Consider the following 22,721-nt stretch of genomic DNA (forward strand, 5'->3'; position numbering starts at 1 on the left):
ACATACAATCTTCTAAAACTAAATCAGGAAAAATCAGAAATCTGAATAGCCAGATTATACCTAAGAAATTTAAGCAGTAATAAAAAATCTCCCAACAATCGAAAGCCCTGGATCAGATGGCTTCACAGGTGAATTTTACCAAACATTCCGAGAACTACCACCTATCCCTCTCAAACTATATAAAATTCAAGAGGAGAGAAGGCTCCCAAACTCCTTTTATGAGGCCAGCATTATCCTAATTCCAAAACCAGATAATGACACTATAAAGAATGAAAATTATAAGCCAATATTCCTGGTGAACATAGATGCTAAAATACTCAACAAAATATTAGCAAACTGAATATAGCTATGCATCAAAAAGATCATATACCCTGATCAAGTGGTATTTATTCCAGGAATGTAAGGTTCATACATTTGCAAATCAATAATGTTATTCACCACATAAACAAAATGAAGGATAAAAGCCATATGATTGTATCAATAGATGCAGAAAAAGCTTCTGATAAAATCCAGCACCAATTTATGGTCAAAATTGTGAGCAAAGTGGGAATAGAGGGAATATACCTAAACATAATAAAGCCCATATATGGCAAATCCACTGCCAGCATCATACTCAATGTTTAAAAAATAAGTGTTCCCCTTAAGATCCAGAACAAGACAGGGGTGTCCACTTTCACCTCTCTCATTAAACATAGTACTGGAAGTCCTAGCCACAGCAATCAGACTAGAAGAAGAAATAAAAGGCATTCAAATTGGAATGGAAGAAGTAGAACTCTTTATTTGCCAATGACATGACACTGTACACAGAGAACCTCAAGATTGCACCAAGAAACTACTAGACCTGATAAATGAATTCAGCCAAGTAGCAGTATAGGAAATTAATATGCAGAAATCAAACTTGCATTTTTATATGCCAATAACAAACTAACAGAAAAGGAAATTAAGAAAATAGTCTCATTCACAATTGCTTCAAAAAGAATGAAATACCTAGGAATAAACCTAACCAAGGATGTAAAAGACCTGTACTTGGATAATTATGACACTAAGGAAAGAAATTGAAGAAGATACACATAAGTGGAAGCACATACCATGTTCATGGATAGGAAGAATTGACATCATTGAAATGTCCATATTACCCATAGCAATCTGTAGATTGAATGCAATTCCTATCAAGATTCCAATGATGAATTTCACAGAACTAGGACAAGTATTTCAAAAATTTATATGGAACCACAAAAGGCCCCACATAGCAACAGCTATCCTGAGAAGGAAGAACAAAGTTTGAGGAATCACGCTACCTAATATCAAACTATACTATAAGGCCATAGTAATCAAAACAGCCTGGTATTGGCATAAAAACAGACACACAGATCAATGGAACAGAATACAGAGCCTAGAAATAAGCCCACACTGTTACGGTTCATCAATATTCAACAGAGGAAGCAAGCACATACAGTGGACTAAAGGTAGTTTATTCAGTAAGTGGTTTTGGGATTTGGACACATACTTGCAGAAAAGTGAAACTAGACCACTTTCTTATACCACACACAAGAATAAATTCAAAATGAATCAAAGACTTGAATGATAGACCCAAACCATAAAAATCCTAGAAGAAAATAGGTAGGAAAATTTCAGATATTGCTTGTAGAAATTTTTTTTCAGGTGTATCTCCTCAGGCAAGGGAAACAAAGGGAAAAATAAACAAATGGGACTACATCAAACTAAAAAGTTTTTGCACAGTAAAGGAAATTATCAACAAAATAAAAAGACAACCCACAGAATGGGAGGACATATTTACTGTTATATCTGATAAGGGGTTAGTACCCAAAATTTATAAAGTACTTACAAAACTGAGCGAGAAAAAAACAAACAACCTGACTGAAATATGGGCAAAGAACCTGAATACACACTTCTCTAAAGAGGACATACAGATGGCCAACAGACACATGAAAAGATGCTCAACGTCACTAATCACAGACATGCAAATGAAAACCACAATGAGATACCACCTCACACCTGTTAGAATGGCCATCATCAGTAAATCAACAAACAAGTGCTGGCCAGGATGTGGAGAAAGGGGAACCCATTTGCACTGTTGGTGGGAATGCAGACTGGTGCAGCCCCTTTGGAAAGCAGTATGGAGATGCCTTAAAAAATTAAAAATGGATCTGACTTTTGACCCAGTGATCCCACTTATGGGAATATATCCTAAGGAACCCAAAACAGTAATTTGAAAGAACATAAGCACCCTATGTTCATTTCAGTGTTATTTACAGTCGCCAAGATATGGAAGCGGCCCAAGTGTCCATCAATAGATCAGTGGATAAAACAACTATGGGACTTTTACACATTGTAATTCTACCCAGGTGTAAAAAAGGAAGAAAATTTTATCCTTTGCAACAGTATGAGTGGACCTGGAGAACATTATACTAAGTGAAGTAAGCCAGTCAGCGAAAGAAAAATACCATATAATTTCATGTGTGGAATCTAATGAACAAGCTAAACTAACAAGCAAAAAGAGAAACAGACTCATAGATGGAGAACAGAAGACAGCTAGAGGGGGAGGGAGGTTAGGGGGTGTAGCGATTGAGCAAAAAGGAAAACCAACTCATGGACATGGACAACAGTGTGGTGATTCCTCTTTCAAAAGCATTGCCCGCAATAGCATCACCATGCCTAAAAGTACTTAAGTAACAATATTTCTCACTTCTATAAGAACACTAAATGGTAATGGAAAAGGTGCAATAAAGATTAAATTAAAAATTTTTTTAAATAGTTTGTATGCTACATTGGACTGACAGTCATAAGACAGAAGTCGTTTAGCACCTTGTTAACCATTATAGAAGTTGTTTAGCATAAGGTGTGCTAGACTGCGGGGCAGGTCTTGTGGGAGATAAATAACCAAGAGAGCAGAAATAAGAATAGCGTACAGTAAGTATGAGTTACAAGATACATAGCTTTTACTTCTGCACATTGCGATAACCAAGTAACTTGCATTTTTAAGATGTTTTTCTGACCACAAAGCTAATGACCAACTGAAACCAAGGGTCCTGATTTAATGTATTGGCCAAAAAGTCTGTTTAGTTTTTTCCATAAAAATAAAGGCAATTTTTTGTGTTCAGTAACTTTATTAATTTGGGTATTTTGAGTATATTGGCTATCTTCTGTGTGATATAACATCAATTGTTCTCAGTGTCTCAGTTTGACTGGTATCAACTTCAGCTGCTCTACCCAACCGTGGAGCATTGTCCAGCAAGATAAAAAACTTCGCAATCACTTTTGAGAAGTTCACACAGTCACAGCACCTTCTCCATACACTGCACAAATTTTTTTTTTTGCATTTCAGTTGGTTTTTACCTTTTTTGGAATAATACAGCACAATATGCCAAAAATGTGTGTATTTTCTTCCATCTTCAATGTTACAGTGACTACACAAAAATTTACCAATTTTTGTAAGTTTTTTTGCACACTGATATGACAGCTGTCACAATATAATCTAATAAAATTGTTTTGAATGAATACTAAGCGCTACTAGAACCATCTTATGGAAAAAGCCAAAGGAACTTTTTCATCCACCCAGTATGTAGCATATGTGTAGCCCCAGCCCATTCAGTTTTTTAACAGCCCTGTAAGCCTCAGCCCTTTCCCTTACTATTCATTAACCCCTCGATGCAGTCAGAAACAGTGACTGCCTTGATCAGGGTCACAAGATAGGGGTTTTTGTTAAGCTAAAGCTAACATCATGGCTAAGTTATAATTTAGCTCCTGATCCCTGAAGCTCAACAATCCCCTGGCCACATTCTCATGAAGCCAGGCTGAAAGACCTAGAATAAGCCAGTCTGGAAGTCTACCAAGACCTAGAATAAGGATGTACTGCCCTCATCTCACTCTTGAACAGTTACCAACAAGACCAGTGGCCCCGAGCCCCTTACTCATGATGACCTGTGATTTTTACTTTATAAAACTGTCTGTAAACTATCAAGAAGTTTGGGCTTTGGAGCATTAGCTTCCTGTTCTTCTGGGTGGGGCCAGTAGCCAGTCTTTTCTCCACTGCAATTCTGGTGTTTAGCGTTTGGCTCTGCTAGTGCGGGTAGACACACTCTTTCTGTTTGGTCATAAATACAAGGCAATTCCTCTTAAAAGCATTGTCCACAATAGCGTCATCATACCTAAAAGTACTTAAGGAATAATATTTCTTACTTTCTTTTTTTAATCCTCACCATAGTATATGTTTATTGATTTTAGAGAGGAAAGGGGGTGCAGAGAGAGAGAGACATTGATGTAAGAGAGAAACATTGATCCGTTGCCTCCTGTTTGCACCCCATCCAGGGATTGAACCTGCAGCCTTTTGGTGTATGGGATGAGCTTCAAGCAGCTGAGCCACCGGGCTAGGGCGGAATAATATTGTTATATCTTTGTTGAGATTTCCTGCAGCTTCGCTTATTTGTTTATTTTTGAAGTTGGTTTGTTTGAAACCAGATAAAATAAGGTTTACCTGTTTATCTTTTTTTTTAATTACCTCTCCTTATTTTGAACTCTTGATGCTGTCATCCAGATTATTGATGTAATAAACCAGATTTTAGCAAGAGCTTTCTATTTGGTTTCTCTAACCCCATTCACTGCCTCTTTTTACCCCCAGCCAGCAATTCTCTTCCCACCAAAGCTTTTGATCCATCTGACTTCTTCCTAAAATGTATACATGGGGATGCCATTTTTAAACTTAAAAACTTTCAATGAATAAGCAAGGTACAAAAATGTTTAGTACGCTTTTGAACTTCTTATGGAGAGATATAACACTTCCTGTGAATTTCTGTAATCCTTAGAAGGTTAGACTTTATGCTTCAGTTTTTTAAAGAAGGGGATGATAACGTAGCTACATTGTGTATTGTGGTAGGGATTAAAGAAGTTAATGCATGTTAGATATTTTAAACAGTATATTATATAGATAGTAGTATGTTACACAATGCTTTATACTTTGTACATAGTTGGCATTCATTCAGTGAAATGTTTGGAAATTTGGAATATTGGTGAATAAATGCATTAAATGACACATTATTCTTAGTTTTCAGAAATTAATGTAAGAGCAAACTAGGGGTTTTTTTTTTTACAACCAATATTTGTTCATTCAAGAAATTATAATTGCGTGAAGTCTGTGTGTCAGGCCTTAGTGTGAGGTGTTGTGAACACCATGGTGAATAAAGACAGTGTGTGCCGTCAAGGAACTTACTAAAATATTGAATTTCTCTATCAACGATGAGTTTTATAAAGAGTGTAACAGGAAGAAACCTTCCAGTTCGTTCTGGCGATCAGAGTAAAAAGCAGCCTTTCTGATTGAAAATAAATCTGAAGAATACTCTGGTATACCAAATTATTACACCTTTATTTTGCTTGCTTTAGAAAATAGACTATCAGCCATTGTATCCAACATGATAACCTTAGTTGCCGGGAGAGTTATTTCTCACAATCACAATGATAATAATTAGTGAGTCTTTACCTCATGTTAATAGAATTTTTGGCATCTCTGAGAGCCTGAAATTGACTTAAATTATTGTTTCAGATAATGGTCCTATTTATGTAGTGATTACTCTAAAGTTAGGTAAGTTGTAAAATTTCTACAACTTGCATTTTATTGTCATAATTAGGAGACTGAAATTTGACAAATTCTTGATTTCAATATTTGTGATTTTATATATAGAATCGTTTGTATTTCTCTGCACATTAGGTATTAACTACACAAAACCTGGAATTGTTAAGAGCCCAGATACAACAAGAATTAGAAACTCCAATGAGAGAGCGTTTTAGGAGTCTGGATGAAGTAAGTAATTTATACAGAAAGAACTATGCATTTATCTTCATATGACTGTGAAAATTTGCTTGATGAAATGCATCATTTCCCTACCTAAAAGCCCTGCAATGGCTACCCTTTTACCCAGAGTCCTTACAGCGGCCTTTAAGGCTGCACAGGATCAGACCCCATTACCTCCCTGATTTTCTTTTCTCCATCCACGTTAGCCTCATTGATGCTGCTTTGGCATTCCAGAAATGGTACAATTTAAGAGTCTTTGCTCTAGCTGTTGCTTTTACCTCGAACACTATCCTTCCAGATATCTTGGGGCCAGCCTCTCTATATCACCTTCTCAGTGAGGCCTATTTTGACCAAACCCTGCCCCCACTTAAAATGCCAACTTGCCTTTTCCATCAGTCTTCAGCCCTTTGGATCCCCATTTATGCTCCTATACATTCTTATTTTCTCTAGTACTTACCATCTTCTGATATGCTGTGTAATATTCATTGTGCTTATTTTTTTTATAGTCTTTTTACCACATCTAGGAATGTAAACTGCATTAGGGGAGGAACCTTATCTGTTTTGCTCACTGTTACATTCCAAGTTCCTCAAACAGTCCCTAGCCTGCAGTAGGTGCTCAATTAATATTCGTTGAATGAAAGAATGAATTTAATGCCATCTAAGAAAACTAAAAATTTGATGCAGTTTTCCTTCAGATTGTGATTAATCTCCTTATATGGAATCTTGGTTTAATAGGACTAAATATTTAATAAAGGTGACAGGAAAAGATATTAGATATTAAATATGTTAGGTACTATACTAGGTATTTTATACATGTTACATTATTTAACAGATATACTGGGCCATCTACATAAAATGAGTATTGTCCCCTTCGAAATGGACCCCACTGGAAAGCTGTAGGCTGGCGATGTTGCCACTGCCTAAAATAACTGCGGGTCCTGCTTTAGAAGTGGCTTACTGGCTTAAATCGTCTTTTGAATATTCTCCTAATGGATAATCAGAGCATTGTAGCTTTGGGAGTAGGTTTAATTTTTGGATATGAACAAAACCACTTAGACCTAAGTGATCGAGATAAGTAAAAACAGTTTTTAAAATTTCAGAACAAAAAGGAGAAAGGACTCACGGGCATGGGCAACAGTGTGGTGTTTGCTGGGAGAGGGGATACAAGGGAGCTAAAGGATAATGGGGAAAATGCAATAAAGATTAAATTTAAAAAATATCAAAACAAAGTATGTCTCTACTAAAATGACAAAACCCATTTCCTTGGTTTGTGAACTGGCTTAGAAGAGAAATCTTTTGACTGAAGATTTCTAGGGAGCTGAGTGTTTTAGGAGGCTTCCTTATGACTTAGTATCCTGATGTATGTTGAAATAGTGTCTCTTCCTTTCTGTTCTGTTATTTAGAATGAGATTCAGATTGCCAGCGACTTTCATAGTGTCAGGAAACGGAGGTGGAGCATGCCAGGGAATGCATGTGTTCCTGGCTAGTTGGGAAAGTTGGTGCTTCCTATGTTCTTCAGACTGATATATTGGGTTAAACTATCATTAAACTATCATGTAATATTTGAACCTTAAGTTATTGCACTAAATATTAAAATAATCTTTTATGTACTTCGAATGCGTTCTGCCTGACTTTTAGGGGTATTTTATGTTTTAACATTGAATTAATTTTTAATCTATTATATTTTGAAAGCTGTTATGTTCTTAAATATTATTTCATCAAGTCCAGAGGTCAAACCTTTTGACATGCTATATACATTTTTGTACATTTTTTTATTGTTATAAGAACCAGTGAGGAAGTAAGGTTAATTGAATGCTAATTGGCTTTGTCAGTGCCTTCTCAGGAACGTGCTAATTCTGTGTGCTGCATACTTGTTATCAGAACTTTTCCAAGGTTTATTTATACTTCTGTGAAGCTTATTTTTTTACATTTATAATTGCTCTGCATATAATGTAATTTAAAATTATATTTGCAAAAGTAATTTTGGGGGTAAATATGAATTTCATTTATAATTTGTGATCAATTGCAGTCTTCTTTTAATTTAGGAAGTTGAAAAGTATAGAGCTGAATATAATAAGCTTCGCTATGAACATACATTTCTCAAATCAGAATTCGAACACCAGAAAGAAGAATTTGCACGTATTTTAGAAGAAGAAAAAATAAAATATGAATTAGAGGTGAGTGATTGACTATAGTAGTTAGTTGTTATCTTTCTAGTCAATAAAACTTTATGATTATATATTTCTTATAAATCCCAAGTTAGTGTTGATGGCATAATTATTTTTATTAATTAATGGTGAAGTATTTGTCGTGCTTTCCATCTGTCCTATAGTACTATTTTTCTCGTGAATGTTCTTTTTGGCTGTTAGATTTTTCTGCCCTTTGCTGCCTTTATTTTGCCCAAGTCAATGGTGATAGTCCCTTTACTCCCATAGCCACAGAGAAAGACTTCTCTGTCTTTGCAAATATAGTTGTTTATATGATTCCCTATTTAGCAGCGTCTCCGTCTCTTTCTTGGAACCCTACCACAACCAGGAGAGCTCTGGCTGTCAGCCCACGCACCTCGTTTCCACTGGTGTAAAGAAAGGGTTTATACCTGAGGCACCTCGTTTCCACTGGTGTAAAGAAAGGGTTTATACCTGAGGCTGTGCCCGTCACCTTTGAGAGCTGTGCTTTGTTCTTTGACATCTGCGACAACATCCTCTCTCTGCTGCCTACAAGTGCACTCCTACTCTGTCTCTGGTACTTTCGGCAGCCTTTCTACTCGTTTTGTGGTTTGTCTCCTAATATTTCCGAAAATGGGGTTTGTGTTTCTCATTCTTTATGTTGCTTTTAGATGAATTTTCAGGATGAAGAGAAATACCAATTTTATCCTGGCATCGTCAAGTAATGAATGTAATACTACTTGAACTTGTAAAAAACATTGTTGTCTGTAGTTATGTGAAACATCTTATGTACAAGTGCATCTGCGTTACACATTTATTGCATTGTTGTTTTTTGGAACCAAGAGTTAAAATACACTCACTTTCCATTGCTAATAACTAGTTGGATCAAGCTGACTTTTGTGAACAGTGTTCCATGATTGTTAGCTACGTAAGAAGCTGTATGAACTTTGAATCCAGTTCGTTAATAATACAGTACCAGAAAACTATAAGTATTTATGATAGTCTTTTGCATTTAAAAACTCTGTACAGCTTTAAGTGCTTTATTCACATATGACCTCACTTCGGTTGGGACGGTGTCTCCATTTTAAATGAGGGCACTGAAGCACAAGGCAAGCGACTTGCTCGAAGGCTCCAAGTCTCAAAGAAAGTCAGCGGCCACTTTAACAATAGAAATCAGGCACCCCAATCCCCGCTCTGAAATAACCAGTGATTTGAAGTTGCCACGCTAATTAGGAGCCAGCCAGCAGCTATAATTGTGTCAAGAGATAAATCGATCCATACTACATGCGATGATGAAAGAGTTTGAATCTGGAATTATAACAGATTTAGGGTAGCTGCGTATAAAATTTTTATTGTGGAACATAGAAATAATAAAGATTTCCAGTCTGAAATGTAGATTTAGTATACTGAAGAGTAAATACTGAGATTAAGGATAATGGTGCTTTATTTTATAGTTTGCCTTTTAAAATCTAATAATGCTGTTTATCTGATAGTGATTATTTGTATCTTTTCAGTTTCTTGGTATTACTGTTTTTGTGAAGAATGAAACCTGCATCTGAAATCTGATGGCTAGTCTATTTTTACCCCTGAAAGGCCAATGATATTTGTTAAAAATTTTAAGAAGTCAGTTACTTTCATAACTGGGATGCCTTACGGCATTCTTAGGAATCTGAAGATAAAGGGCTAGCTACGAAGCCATAATTAGTAGAGGCTAGAAAAGTGAGACTTTCTGATAAGACCGAAGTTCTTTTGCATCTACTTTCCAATTAATTATGCAGGATCTACATTAATTAGCGGATTACTCAGTATTTTATTTTATCACTTATCTTAATATACTCCAGTTTCTATACACAATAAGAGTAAAACCTAGTGAGATGATTGTGGATCATGAAACAGCAGTAAAACTTTCAAAGAAAAGCCTACTCTTGCCATTCTCAAATCTAAACAATTTAGCTGGTATAAATACATTAATTTGATGTACTGAAATAATTGGTTTTTCTTTCATTAAGTAAGGATTCATACAACACTTGTGCATTTTCACTTCTACAGATAAAGTGAAAGAAATAACTGAATATTCTTTAGTGTATTGGCTCTTAGGGGAAATCTTCAGGAAGATTTTGTTAGTGTTTTCCTGAGAAACACTTCAGGAATTCACATCTCCCTTATGATATTCTGAATTAATGTTTATGAAAGAAGGTATCTTTATCTTATGAAAAAGATAATATGATTTCTCAATGCCTAGATAGTCATTATTCAAAAGTGGTGCTATTTTGTTTTTATTATGTTATTAAGAGTCTAGCTTTATGTTATTCTGCAAATAACGGTAATGAAGAGCAATACAGAGCAGATACAGGTCATTTTTCTGGCGGACTGAATGAGTGAAAGAAGCAAGTGTAATTCATTGTGCAAGTATTAAATCCCGAGAGGGGGCATTGAGCACTGCAAGAATGATGCAATAATAATGACAGGTCCCTGAGGTGACTCTGTCATCCTCTTCAAAGCGACAGAGCTCTACCTTAGCTTCTAGGGGGCAGGTGAGAAGCCAGAGTTCCTGTGGCACGAAGGAGAGCCGCTCTGTTTCCCCTTATCATATGCTGTTTTGTTTTCCGTGTCACACTGGTAGCACACACCTGGCACTGCGCTTCTAATTCGGTCCTCACCCTGACACATACGTCAGTGGATCTTACGAAACCTCTCACAACACTTCCTTTCTGTCCTGGTAGGTCCCGAAGTTCTCTCTGGAACGGTGCTCTGCACCTGCATGGTTCCTTTCTCTAAAATATTCATAATTCTCTGACTGGCACCCCTCTCAGATCACTTTGAACCACATCACAATTGGCAAAAGTCTCCGCAATTAAAATTAAATTACCTCCGTGATTGATTTTGGCAGCCTTTTAGAAGGGTTTTGTGAAATTTTATTAATTAAAATTAAACTGTGAATGCAGTTTAGAATATCTCAAAAACTAAACCTTTTAACATGTACAATTTTTGAATGTTTTAAATGTTCATTTAGTGTGACGTTGGGAGCTGACTTAACTCCCTCGTGCATCACTGTCCTCGTCTGTAAAACCCTAGTACCATATGGTGTTAACCACAGTACCTCCCTGATGGAGTTAAAATATGTGAAGTGCTTAGGCAAGGACCAAGCACATAATAAGCATCCCATAAATGCTAGCTTTTATTTCATTTAAAATTATATGTCCACGAATTTCTTGAGTGTACGGTCCTGTTCTTTATTTTAGTACACTAGACTTTTCAGTGTCAGACCAGCACGTGGATACTCTAAATGGTTTGAGGGTGTCTGGGATCACAGTGCCTGCGTTCCCCACCTGCACTGACTCCCAGCGTTGCGACTGCCCCACTTGCAGGTGCTGTCTGCTCTGGCTCTTTTATTTGTCACAGTTATCTTTCTTTTACCACCCCCATGACCAAGGTAACCCTCGGGGCCTGAAAGCGACATATGCTGTTATTTCTGTTCTCTTGTTCAGTCTGAGTAGAATTCTTTTTAAGACAGTGAATGAAGGAAAAAGAGATTGTAAGTTCCAAAAACAGATTAAAATGTGAACTTTAAATCTGAGTAAACTGTTACCTTCTAGTGTAAATAAATAACAAAATGTTTTTGTATTCTGTTATTGATTTGGAAAGTTCAGTTCTAGTACATATGGGAAAAGGGGAAAACTTAGAAAAGTAGGAATATAAAAAGGTAAACTAACTTGATTTTAAAAACTAAGATCTGGAAACTTGAAACTCCTTTTGCAAAATGTTTATTGTAATGCCTGACGTATAGTAAATACTCAACAAGATGGAATTACTATTAGTTCCTGACAGCATTAATCATAGTGCTAATTATCATAATAAATATAAAAGATATTTTTTAAATGCACAATGTCTAAATGAAGAGAACTACAAAACTCATTGAATGAATCAAAGAAAAACTAAATAAATGCAGTGATATTTCCTGTTCCTGGATAGGAAGACTCAAAAATGTCAAGGTGTCTCTTCTTCTCAACTTAAAATATAGATTCAGTCTAACCCCAATGAAAAACTCAGCGAGTATTTTGTGGATATTGACAAACTGATTCTGAAGTTTATATAGATGGGCAAAAGACCTAGAATAGCCAATGCAATCTTAGAGAAAAACAAAGTCAGGGGACTGACGGACGCTATCTGACTTCAGGACTAAACTATAAAGCTATGATAATTGAGACAGTATGCTGTTGGTGAAAGACTAGACAAATAGATAATTAGAGCACATCAAAGAGTCTAGCAATAGACCTACACAAATATAGTGAACTCATCTTTTTTTTAGAAGATTTTATTTACTTATTTTTTTAGAGAAGAGGGAACAGGGGGAAAAAGGGAAGGAGAGAACCATCAATTGATTGCTTCTCATTTGCGCCCCAACTTGGAACCAAACCTGCAACTCAGGCATGTGCCCTGACCAGAGATTCAACCAGTGACATTTAGCTTTGCAGAACAACGCCCAGCCAACTGAACCACACTGGTCAGGCCTATAATTAACTGATCTTTGACAAATGAGAAAAGGCAGAATGAAGAAAAACAGTCTTTTCAACAAATGGTGCTAAAACAACTGTACATGCAAAATAATGGACCTGGACACAGACGCTTCACAAAAATTAGTTCAAAATAAATCTTAGACCTAAATGTAAAGTACAAAACTATCAAACTCCTATAAGATAACACAGGAAAAAAACAGATGAGTTTGGGTTTGTTGATGACATTTTAGATGCAATAGCAAACACATGATACATGAAAGAAATTGATAAGTTAGACTCCATTAAAATTAAGAACTTGTGCTCTATGAAAGACACTGTCAAGAGAATGAGAAGACAAGCCATAGACTGGGAGAAAATACTTGAAAAAAACATATCTGATAAAGAACTATAGCCCAATATATACAAAGAACTGCAACTCAACAATAAGAACACAAACAGCCTGATTTAAAAATGAGCCAAAGACTTTAAAAGACACTTCACCAAAGAAGATATACAGATGGCAAATAAGCAGAGATGCTCAACATCGTGTGTGAATAGGGTGTTGCTATTTAAAACACCAATGAGATACATACCTGTTAGAATGGCCCAAATCCCAAACACTGACAATACCAAATGCTGGTGATGATGTGGGACAACAGACTTTGGAAGTGAAAAATGATACAGCAACTTGAGAGCACAGCTTGGCAGTTTCTTAAAAAACTAAACATAGCCTTACCATATAATCCAGCAATTGTACTCCTTGGTATTTACCCCAAAGAGTTGAACACTTATCTTTGCACAACAGCCCACACACAGGTGTTTCTAGCAGCTTTATTCCTAACTGCAAAAACTTGGAAGCAACCAAAATGACCTTCTGTAAGTGGATGATTAAGTAAACTGTGGTACATCCTAACAATGGAAGATTATTCAGTACCAAAAAGATGTGAGCTATCAAACCATGAAAAGATGTGAGGAACCTTAAGTGCAAATTACCAAGAGAAAGAAACAGTCTGAAAAGGCTATATATTGCAGGGTGCCAACTATATGATGTTCTAGAAAAGGCAAAACTATAGAGACATTAAAAAGAGAAGTGTTTGCCCTGGGGATAGGAGGGAGGGAGGGATGAGTAGGTGGAGCACACACTATTCAGTGTGATACTATAATGGCAGATACATGCCAATATACATCATCAAAATCCATATGATATGCAACACCAAGAGTGGACTCTAATGTGAACTATGGACTATGGATGTTAACGGTCTGTCAGTATAGGTTCATCAGTTGTAACAAGTGTACCACTCTGGCGTGAGATGGTGATGGGAGGGGAGGCTGTGTGTGTGGACACAGGGATATATTGAACTCTCTGCACTTTCTGCTCAATTTTCCTGGGAACCTAAAACTACAATATAAAGACTTTTTAAAAAAAATGGCTGGGCATGCAAAGAAGCAGAAAAGTGTATTTCATAATAGAGAAAAAGGATCAATCAAAAGGAACAAATCTAGAAATTACTGAATTAGTAGACAGTCATTAAACCATATATAAATATACTCCATATGTCCAATAAGTTAAGGGAATCCTTGAACATGATGAGAGGAATGGAAACAATTTTATTTTGTTGTTGTTATTTTTTTTTAGAGAGAGGGGAATGGAGGGAGAAGAGGGAGAGAAACATCGATGGGAGAAACGTTGGATGGTTGTCTCTCATATGTGCCCTGACTGGGGACCAAACCTGCAACCTAGGCATGTGCCCTGACCAAATTGGCAACCTTTTTGCTTTGCAGAATGACACCTAATCAACTGAGCCACACTAGTCAGGGCCATGGAAAAGACTTCAGAGAAAGTTCCTAGTGATGAAAAGTACAAGCAAAATGAAAAACTCACTAGAAGTGGATTAGATGCTGTGGAAGAAACGATAATAGTTACATTGAAGTTAACAGCAATAGAAACTATCCAAGATGAAATACAGAGATAAGAGGTACAGGAAAAAATGATTATAGCACATAGTGGGACGTCAGATCACTGAAATTCTAAAAGGAGAGCAAAGAACAGAAAAAAAAATAGATGAAATAATGGTCAGATTTTTCAGATTTCCTGGGAACTATAAACCACAGATCCAATCTCAAGGAGCCACATGAATAGAAAACATGAAGAAAACTACACCAAGGCACAAATACTCAAATTACTTAAGCCTAGTGATAAAGAGAAAATGTTAAAAGCCAACCAGAAGACTTCTACTTCCAGGAAGATGGAGTAGATGCACTTTTCCCTGTTCTTCCTGGTAAGTATGACAAAAAACACTGAACATTATTTATAGAACAGGCATGCGAGGATGCTGAAAGATGGAGAAAAGGCATACCAGCTACGGGCCTTGGGACGTAAGGACTAACTGTACTATGTTCCCTGTTTATCTTTTTTTTTTTTTTAATTTTGTCTCACAAATTGCTGAGTTGATGCTGAAGAAAGCAGCAATTTGTCCCAGATGATAAAAATACCCAACACAGGCCCGTTCTCTCTAGGCAAGTTACTAGGAAAAGAACAACTTAGTATCCTAGTTAATTTAGGTAATTGCAATTCTACTCCAGCCAAATACTGCAGTAAAATTGGGTCTAAGCCCACCCACTGCTAAGACAGAAATTTTAAATAAGAATCAAGAGTCTCCTGTGATACAATACCCTAAAAGGCCAAATTTTAATAAAAAATCATTGTCATACCAAGAACCTGGAAGATCTCAAACTAAATAAACGAAATAAGGCAACCAATAGATGCTTACACTGACATAACAGAATTATCTGGCAAATATTCTAACGTAGCCATGGTAAAAATGCTTCAGTGTACAATAAAAAACATGCTCGGAACAAATGGAAAAACAGAGTCTCAGCAAAGAAATAGAAAATTATAAAGAAGAACCAAATGAAACTTTTAGAACTAACAATGCAATGACCAAAAAAACCCTTCAAAAAAGAAACAAAAATGCCTCAGTTGCTGGGCTCAGCAGCAATGGAGGGGATAGAAAGAATCAATGAGCTTGAAGATAGTATATTAGAAATTACCCAATGTAAACAAACTACAGAAAGTAGATTAAAAAAAGAGATAAGTAGGGGTAGCCTCAGGTCCCTGTGGGAATATAACAAACGATCAAAGATTTTTGTCCTAGAAAGGAAAAGAGAAAGAGGGCAGTGCTAAAAAATATACTTGAAGAAATAAAAGGCTGAACCCCTCCCCCCCAACTTTGGTAGACACACCATAACAGATTCAAGAATGTGAGTGAACATCAAACAGGATAAAACCAGTGCAATCCCCAGTAAGAGACATCAGACTTTAGCTCTATAGGAAAAGATACTGAAAGCTGCAAGGAAGAAATGATACCTTCCTTATAGGAGGAAAACAATTCCCAGGTATTGATATTTCTCATCAGAAACCATGGAGGCTAGAGGGACATGCGACAACATTATCCAGTTCTGAAAGAAAAGTATCAACTCATGATTCTATATCCAGCAAAAGTATCCTTCAGGAATGAAGGGTAGATTGACATTCTTAAAATAAGGAAAACTAAGAGAATCTGTTGCCAGTACACCTATCCAAAAGAGTGTCTAAGGGAAATTCTCTAAACAGAAAGAAAACTAAGTACACGGAACCTCAAAACATCAGAAAGGATAAAAGAGCACAGTAACCAAAACTATGGAGATATATATAGTAGACTTTCTTTTCAAGAGTGAATTTTCTAAATTCTGTTTGATTTTAGAAACAAAAATTATAAACACTGTCCAGTATGTTTGAAAATGTATAGAGTGGAAATAATTAAGATAATTATATTATGAACAAGTGTAAAATGATGTAGAGGGAAGTAAAGTTCTCTGTTACTGGAACTGACAATACGAATCCAACAGACTATGATTTTATGTACATATAATGTAATACCTACAGCAACAACCAAGAAAGCTATACAAAAAGATATCCAGAACATTATAGATACATCAAAATGGAATCCTAAAAAAATGTTCAAGTGGCCCACAGGAAGGAAGGCAGGATAAAGAAAACAAACTTAAAAATAAAACAGAAAAAGAAAACCTTAAGCCATAACATATTAATAGTCATAATAAATGTAAATTGTCTAAATATACCAGTTAAAAGACAGATTTACAGAGTTGATTTTAAAAATAAAAGACCCAACTATATGCCAAGAAACTTCAAATACAACACTATAGTTAGTAAATGAATAGAAAATGATACATCATGCAAAAATTAAAGCGAGTGGCTATATTAATAACAGATAAAGTGGACTTCAGAGCAAAGAAAAATCCAAAGGTAGACAGTATGTAATGACAAAAACCACTCCTCCAAGAAGACAATGAATACTAGGTGTGTATGAGCCAGAGCTACAAAATAATATGAAGTGACAGCTGATAGAACTAAAAGGAGAAACAGACAAATTCACAATTACTGGTGGAGACTTCACATTCCTCTCTTAAAAATTGATAGAACAGTGAGAAAGTTAGGACGGATATAGAACTGAACAACACCATCAGCCAAAAGAATCCTGTCAACATGTACTGAACACTCCACCTAATAAGAGTACCTAAATACAATGTTTTCAAGTGGTCCCTGAACATATGCCAAGATAGGTCATAATCCTGGGCCGTAAAATAAACCTCAACAAATTTATAAAAATTGAAATTACATAGAGTAGTTCATCAGTCACTATAGAATTAAAATAGAAATCAATAACTGGAAGGTAGCAGGGAAGTCTTCAAATGAAATGACACACTTCAAGTAATTCATGAGTCATAATTCAATGAAAGAACAATTTCAAAAAAAAAATTGACCCAAATGAAAATGAAAATACAACATATTAAAATACCTGGGACACACCTGAAGCAGTGCTGAGAGGAAAATTTATAGCACTAAATGCATTCATTAGACAAGAAGTATCAAATCAATAAGTTTCCACCTTAAGAACCTAGGAAGAGAGGATCAAAATTAACCCAAAGCTGGTGGAGGGTAGGAAATAAAAAAGATAAGAGCAGAAACCAATTGAAATTGAAAAACAAAAGCAGTAAAGGAAATCAGGGAAATAAAGAGCTATTTCTTTGAGATTAATAAATTGACAAATCTTTAGCTAGACTGACAAAAAAGATAGAAGACACAAATCACATATATCAGGAATGAAACCAAATATCACTAGAGACCTTACAGACATCAAAAGGGTAATAAGGTAATTTCATTAGCTTATCTAGAGGTGAACAACTCTACCGAAATAAATTTGACAGATGAAATAGGCATGTACTTATATAACTGCTCATATGAAAAGATAATTTAAATAGTCATATAACTATCAAGGAAACTAAATTTGTAATTTAATAATTCCCCAAAAGATTATTTCACTGGAGAATTCTACCAAGTGATTTAAAAAAAATGAAAAACATTTCCACACAATGTTTTCTAGAAAATGGAGGGCGGCGATGTAACCAGTAGGGGGAACTGGGTGATAGGGGCACCAGATCTCTCTGTGTTATTCCTTACAACTGCATGCGGACCTCCTACTGTCTAAAGATAAAAAGTTAATTTTAAAAAAGTTGAGGAAAAAAATATTTTTTACAGAAAACAAAGGTAAGAAAAGCAACAGACTTCTATTTGGAAATAATAGAAGCCCAAAGACAGTATTTTTAAAATTCTGAAAGAAAAAAAATTAGGCCATTTGATGGCAGTGCCTGTACTCTTAACCATTTCTCTGTGCTGCGTTATAAAGATGATAAAAACAAAGACCGATGGAGCAGTTAGATACACAGCCTTTTTCTTTTGGGTGCCGTGGAGATTTAGAATGGCGCTACCATCTCTTAAAAAGAAGATCAGTGATTATACTAGTTCCTGATCTGTTTATGTTCAGTTTTCTCTACTTCAACAATTTTTAAAGGTAAAATTGGTTAATACATAATTTTTCCTGCCAAGTAAGCTTTTATATTCTCGAATAAAGTAAGCATGGAGGTAACTAATACAGGCAGATTTGGATAAATGTCATGAAAGAGAAATTCAAACAAAGCCTTTTGTAAGTTTAGAGAAAGGATTGCGAGCACAGCAATCCATTCGAGGAAGATGACGTGTGAATCTGATGGGGAGCGGAGGAGAAGGGAAGAACCGAGGATGTGTCCGAGATCTGTGCGCAGGTGACTGGGACAAGTTTGGTGCCGTAGCAGTGATTGAATACAAGCTTCTTGATAGCACGGGTTTTGTGGTTTTTTGCTTGTCTGCTTGGTTCTCTAATGTGTTCTTACTGCTAGGAAGGATGCTAGGAAGTGCTGGGTACAGAGTAAATACTCAGCAAATATTTGTTTCATGACAATAAATGAATAGAGAAATTAGAAGGCAGTGATTACCGGGTTTTGTCGGAATGATGTGATAGTGAGCTCTGGTTTAGGAGTTGTAAATGTGTGATTCGATAATCCTGACCCTGCCATTAGCCAGCTCAGTCCATAGTTTCAGCTACCACTTTAGCCCCTCCAAGCTCCTGGAGAAAGTGGTGACACAGGAAACACGCTGGTCGAGAACATTAGCTCTCTGACCCTGCACATATAGGAAGACTACACGAGAAATTATTGTTAGTAAATACAATTGTATGTGTAGCTCGTTCAGCTCAGCACTCATTCAAGTACTCGGTAAAGACACCGTTGTCTGAATCTCAGTTGTACATTGACTCCTGACCTAGATGAGTGACCTTATGCAAAAGCTAAATGGCCCAGCCCAAGCCTTTCATTTTAACTGAGGCTAACGTGAAAAAGTGACTTGCACAGTCACACAAATAGCCGAAAGTTAAGAGAAATGGAGGAAAAAGGTAGTCAGGGACCAAACCCCAGGGATAATGTGTAAAAGGTAGGAGGAAAAATAGGAGAGAGATACTTATTAGTTGGGCTTTTGAGGGCTTCATTCTGAATTGTATAGTTGCCTTCTAAGAAAATTTTATTTTTCTGGAAAAAAAAATTTGCTGGCTAGATAGTTCAATTTCCCATTCACATCTTTAATTCCGCATGTCCAAAGCCAAAGTGGAATCACTACATGTTAAAACTGAAAGGATCTTAGAGGGCCTCCAGTCTAACCTCTCGTTTTACAGATGAGAACACTCACACTTCTTCAATTCATATATAGCAATGTGAGCAATCCGTTGTCTCTTGGGCCACTTTTGCCAAGGTTGCAGAGCTTTACTTTAAGACCTTTTGGCTTAGAGGGAGCCTTCTAAGCTCATTCTAGCTACAAAACAAACCCTGGTGGCATTTAGAGCCGTGGTTTCTAGTTTTTTTTATTACATAATGGAATCCTTTCTATAAGTTGAGTCATCTGAAGAAACCTCATATATAAAAGGAGACTAAAAAGAGTAGCTCTGGTTAACAACAAAGATTTGGTTGGTGGTGGTGGTGGTAAGGGATGCACAGTTTGGGAGATCAGGAAAGGAAAGAATGAGTTTTACTGTCACTACGTGGCCCCCTCATTCCCAGAGGTGAGGCGCCTCCGAGGTGCCTCAGAGGTTAGGGACCAGTTTGAAACCCACTCACTGGGAGGCGCATGGGATCTGGAAGTGATGGCTGGAGGAGCGAGAAGACCACTGGTGGTTCTGCTCTACGAGTTCCCGAGCGACTCTCCCAGTGCCTTGGAGCAGAGATCTTCAGTTCTGTCATGAATCTGAGAGCGAGGAACTATGCCGTCATGGCAACTAGGGCCTTAATAAACTCTCAGGTGTCATTTAAAAATTCTCATCGGTCACATTCGTAGTTATTTATGTGGACAAATAGCTTTTTTTGGTGAATTAAGTTGCCTTGGAATAGATAATTTTATTAACATAGCAATAGTTCAAGAATTACTATCACATAAGGAAAAGCTGAGCAGTAATCAACATATTGGTCTTGTATAAGCCCCTGTAATGTTGTGATCAGTTTTTAAAATACTCGACATTTTAATCATTATTTTTATAGTATTATTTATAATTTTTAATTTTGTTTGGCAACTGATGAAGCCCCATGCTGGACACCATGGTGAAATAAAGGGAAAATAGGACGAGGCACTTGCCCTCACATCTGAGTCACGCTGAGTCAGAACGAAGAATGTGACATTTTAGAATTTTTTCTTAGGACTTCATTTCACTACCTATGCTTTCTTTTTTACATTATACAACTTTAAATTTTAATTTACTGATATATAATGCATGTTCATGACTAAAAATTCAATAATTTAAAGTTGTATGTTTTCTTTCAAATTATTATTAGGTTGCAAGACTGGAGAAAGATAAGGAAGATCTACATAGTCAGCTGATTAGTGTTGATCCCACAAGAGACAGCAAACGAGTGGAGCAACTTACACGAGAAAAAGTCCATTTGATTCAGAAAATAACAAGTTTAGATGCTGAAGTAGCAGAATTAAGGGCTGAAAAAGAGAATTCTGGCGCTCAGGTAGAAAATGTCCAAAGAATTCAGGCGCGGCAGTTGGCTGAGATGCAGGCTACAGTCCGATCCCTGGAGGTAAGGTTTCAGTTGCTTCCCAACAGAAAAAAAAGTATGGCATACTTTTTTTTTAAGTGGTTGACAAGCCTCTGATTTTTAGAGAATAACTATATGCTCACCAATCTAATGCTGACACATTTGTGGAATCCCAAGAGTATATATATTCTTTTTGTATAGAAGAAAACTATTGATTCATAAGCAATGGATATGCTGCCACATTTAAAAAAGGGATTATTTCTTCTTTGGGAGTCAAGTCACCTATCTTAAATGATGTTACTCTTGTAATGCCACAGAGTAGAGTATGTAAAATCAAAAATAATTTACTTGAGTTTCTGGAGACTAAAGTCATCTCAAGCCAGAAAGAATAATTTCTTCCTAGACAGTTATTTCCTTATACTGGAATTTAAGATCTTAAAAATCGTAAGTCCTGTTTAAACAGAACTACCACACTTACGGACCTGTGACAGCTTTTTGCCAGAGAATAAGATTCATCTTTGCTACTAATGCGTAAGGCTTTTCTGAATTATTTTCCTGAGTTCATTAGAGAGAGGTAAGAGCTGGCAGATTGATACTTGGAGAGGTATTCTCCATTGAAATTTTTAGTTTCCATTGTGGGAGAGGGAACACTTTCGCCTCATCCATTTAGGTTCGTGATTGGGGATTGTGAATTAGTAATGACAACAGACATTAGTTAGAGAAAAGATAGGTTTTTATTCATACGTGTACATGGAGGTTCACAGAAAAATGTGTCCCAAAGAGGCAGTTAGAATTTGGGACCTAGATACCTTCTTAAATAGGGAACGGAGAAGGGAAGAAAGGGCTCTTAGAAAAGATAAATGGGCCTTTAGGAGAGTAGACTGGAAACATGACAGTTTGGTGAAATGTCTTTTTAGCTGATTTCTTATTCTGATGCTGACTTCCTGTCTCTCATGATAGGAGTCAGTCTTCCCTGCTTATGAAGCCCCTGGGGAGAGGATTTATAACAGTTAAATTCTTTTCTAAGGCTCCGCTTTTAGGCAGATAAAAGGAGTCGAGGAAAACCCCTCTTTTTAAATATGTGTTGATTCCCAAATGTTTTCGGCTCAACAGAATTTTTATGCCACAGTGGCAAGATATTCTGGGCCCTTTCACCATCTTTTCAGATGTGCTTACTCCTCTGAGTTCTTAGTGTCTGACACGTGGCAAATACACTAGTTTGTGTCAATTTGTTTTGCGCAGTCCAAGTGCTTTGTTTTTTCATTCAGATAGTTGTGAAATGATTTGATTTGGAAGGAATTAGTGGGCACTTAGCTTGTAATTAAAATCCTGTATCCAAAAGAGTGATTTTTTTTCCTATCCAGCAAACTGGTACAAGGAGTATATTGGAAGATGTCATATATATTTTTTTTTTGGATGAAGCTTTTGATAGAGTGTACTGGTACTGAACTATAGTTGTTAGTATAATTGGTCTTTAATGGGAGGCAATTTGGAATGAGGCCGCTGTGTTGCCGCCCTTCCATCCTGTGTGTATGACCCGGTGACAGAGTAAGTGGACGGCTGCAACTGAATACGCACGTGGCCCCGTGTGCGACTTGCCGTGAGGCCTGTTCGAGTGGTTATTTTCAGGACGAGTTAAATGATGACATAAGATGGGAGGTCATTTGTGACATTTTCAAAAGGCCCTGTATTTAATTTTATCAGATGAATGATAATAAGCAATGACAGCAAGCATTTCTTTCATCTTTGACCTGTGACTTTTTTGGCTATCAGTGTGCCTAGAAACTATCATTT

At 36.5% G+C, this 22,721-nt stretch overlaps 1 protein-coding gene across 4 annotated transcripts in view; it reads left to right on the top strand.

Moving 5' to 3' along the window:
• Positions 1-22,721, top strand: part of CEP83 (centrosomal protein 83) — a 128,574-nt gene that overhangs the window by 57,231 nt on the left and 48,622 nt on the right. For all 4 annotated transcript variants that reach the window (XM_053920947.1, XM_053920949.2, XM_053920948.1 and 1 more), the window contains exons 4-6: positions 5,723-5,815; positions 7,852-7,983; positions 20,718-20,969. In XM_053920947.1, the coding sequence (XP_053776922.1) occupies positions 5,723-5,815; positions 7,852-7,983; positions 20,718-20,969 (477 nt within the window). The remainder of the gene's footprint in view (positions 1-5,722; positions 5,816-7,851; positions 7,984-20,717; positions 20,970-22,721) is intronic.

The sequence above is a fragment of the Desmodus rotundus genome, chromosome 3 (assembly GCF_022682495.2).
Source record: "Desmodus rotundus isolate HL8 chromosome 3, HLdesRot8A.1, whole genome shotgun sequence".
In the NCBI taxonomy this organism is placed as follows: Eukaryota; Metazoa; Chordata; class Mammalia; order Chiroptera; family Phyllostomidae; genus Desmodus; species Desmodus rotundus.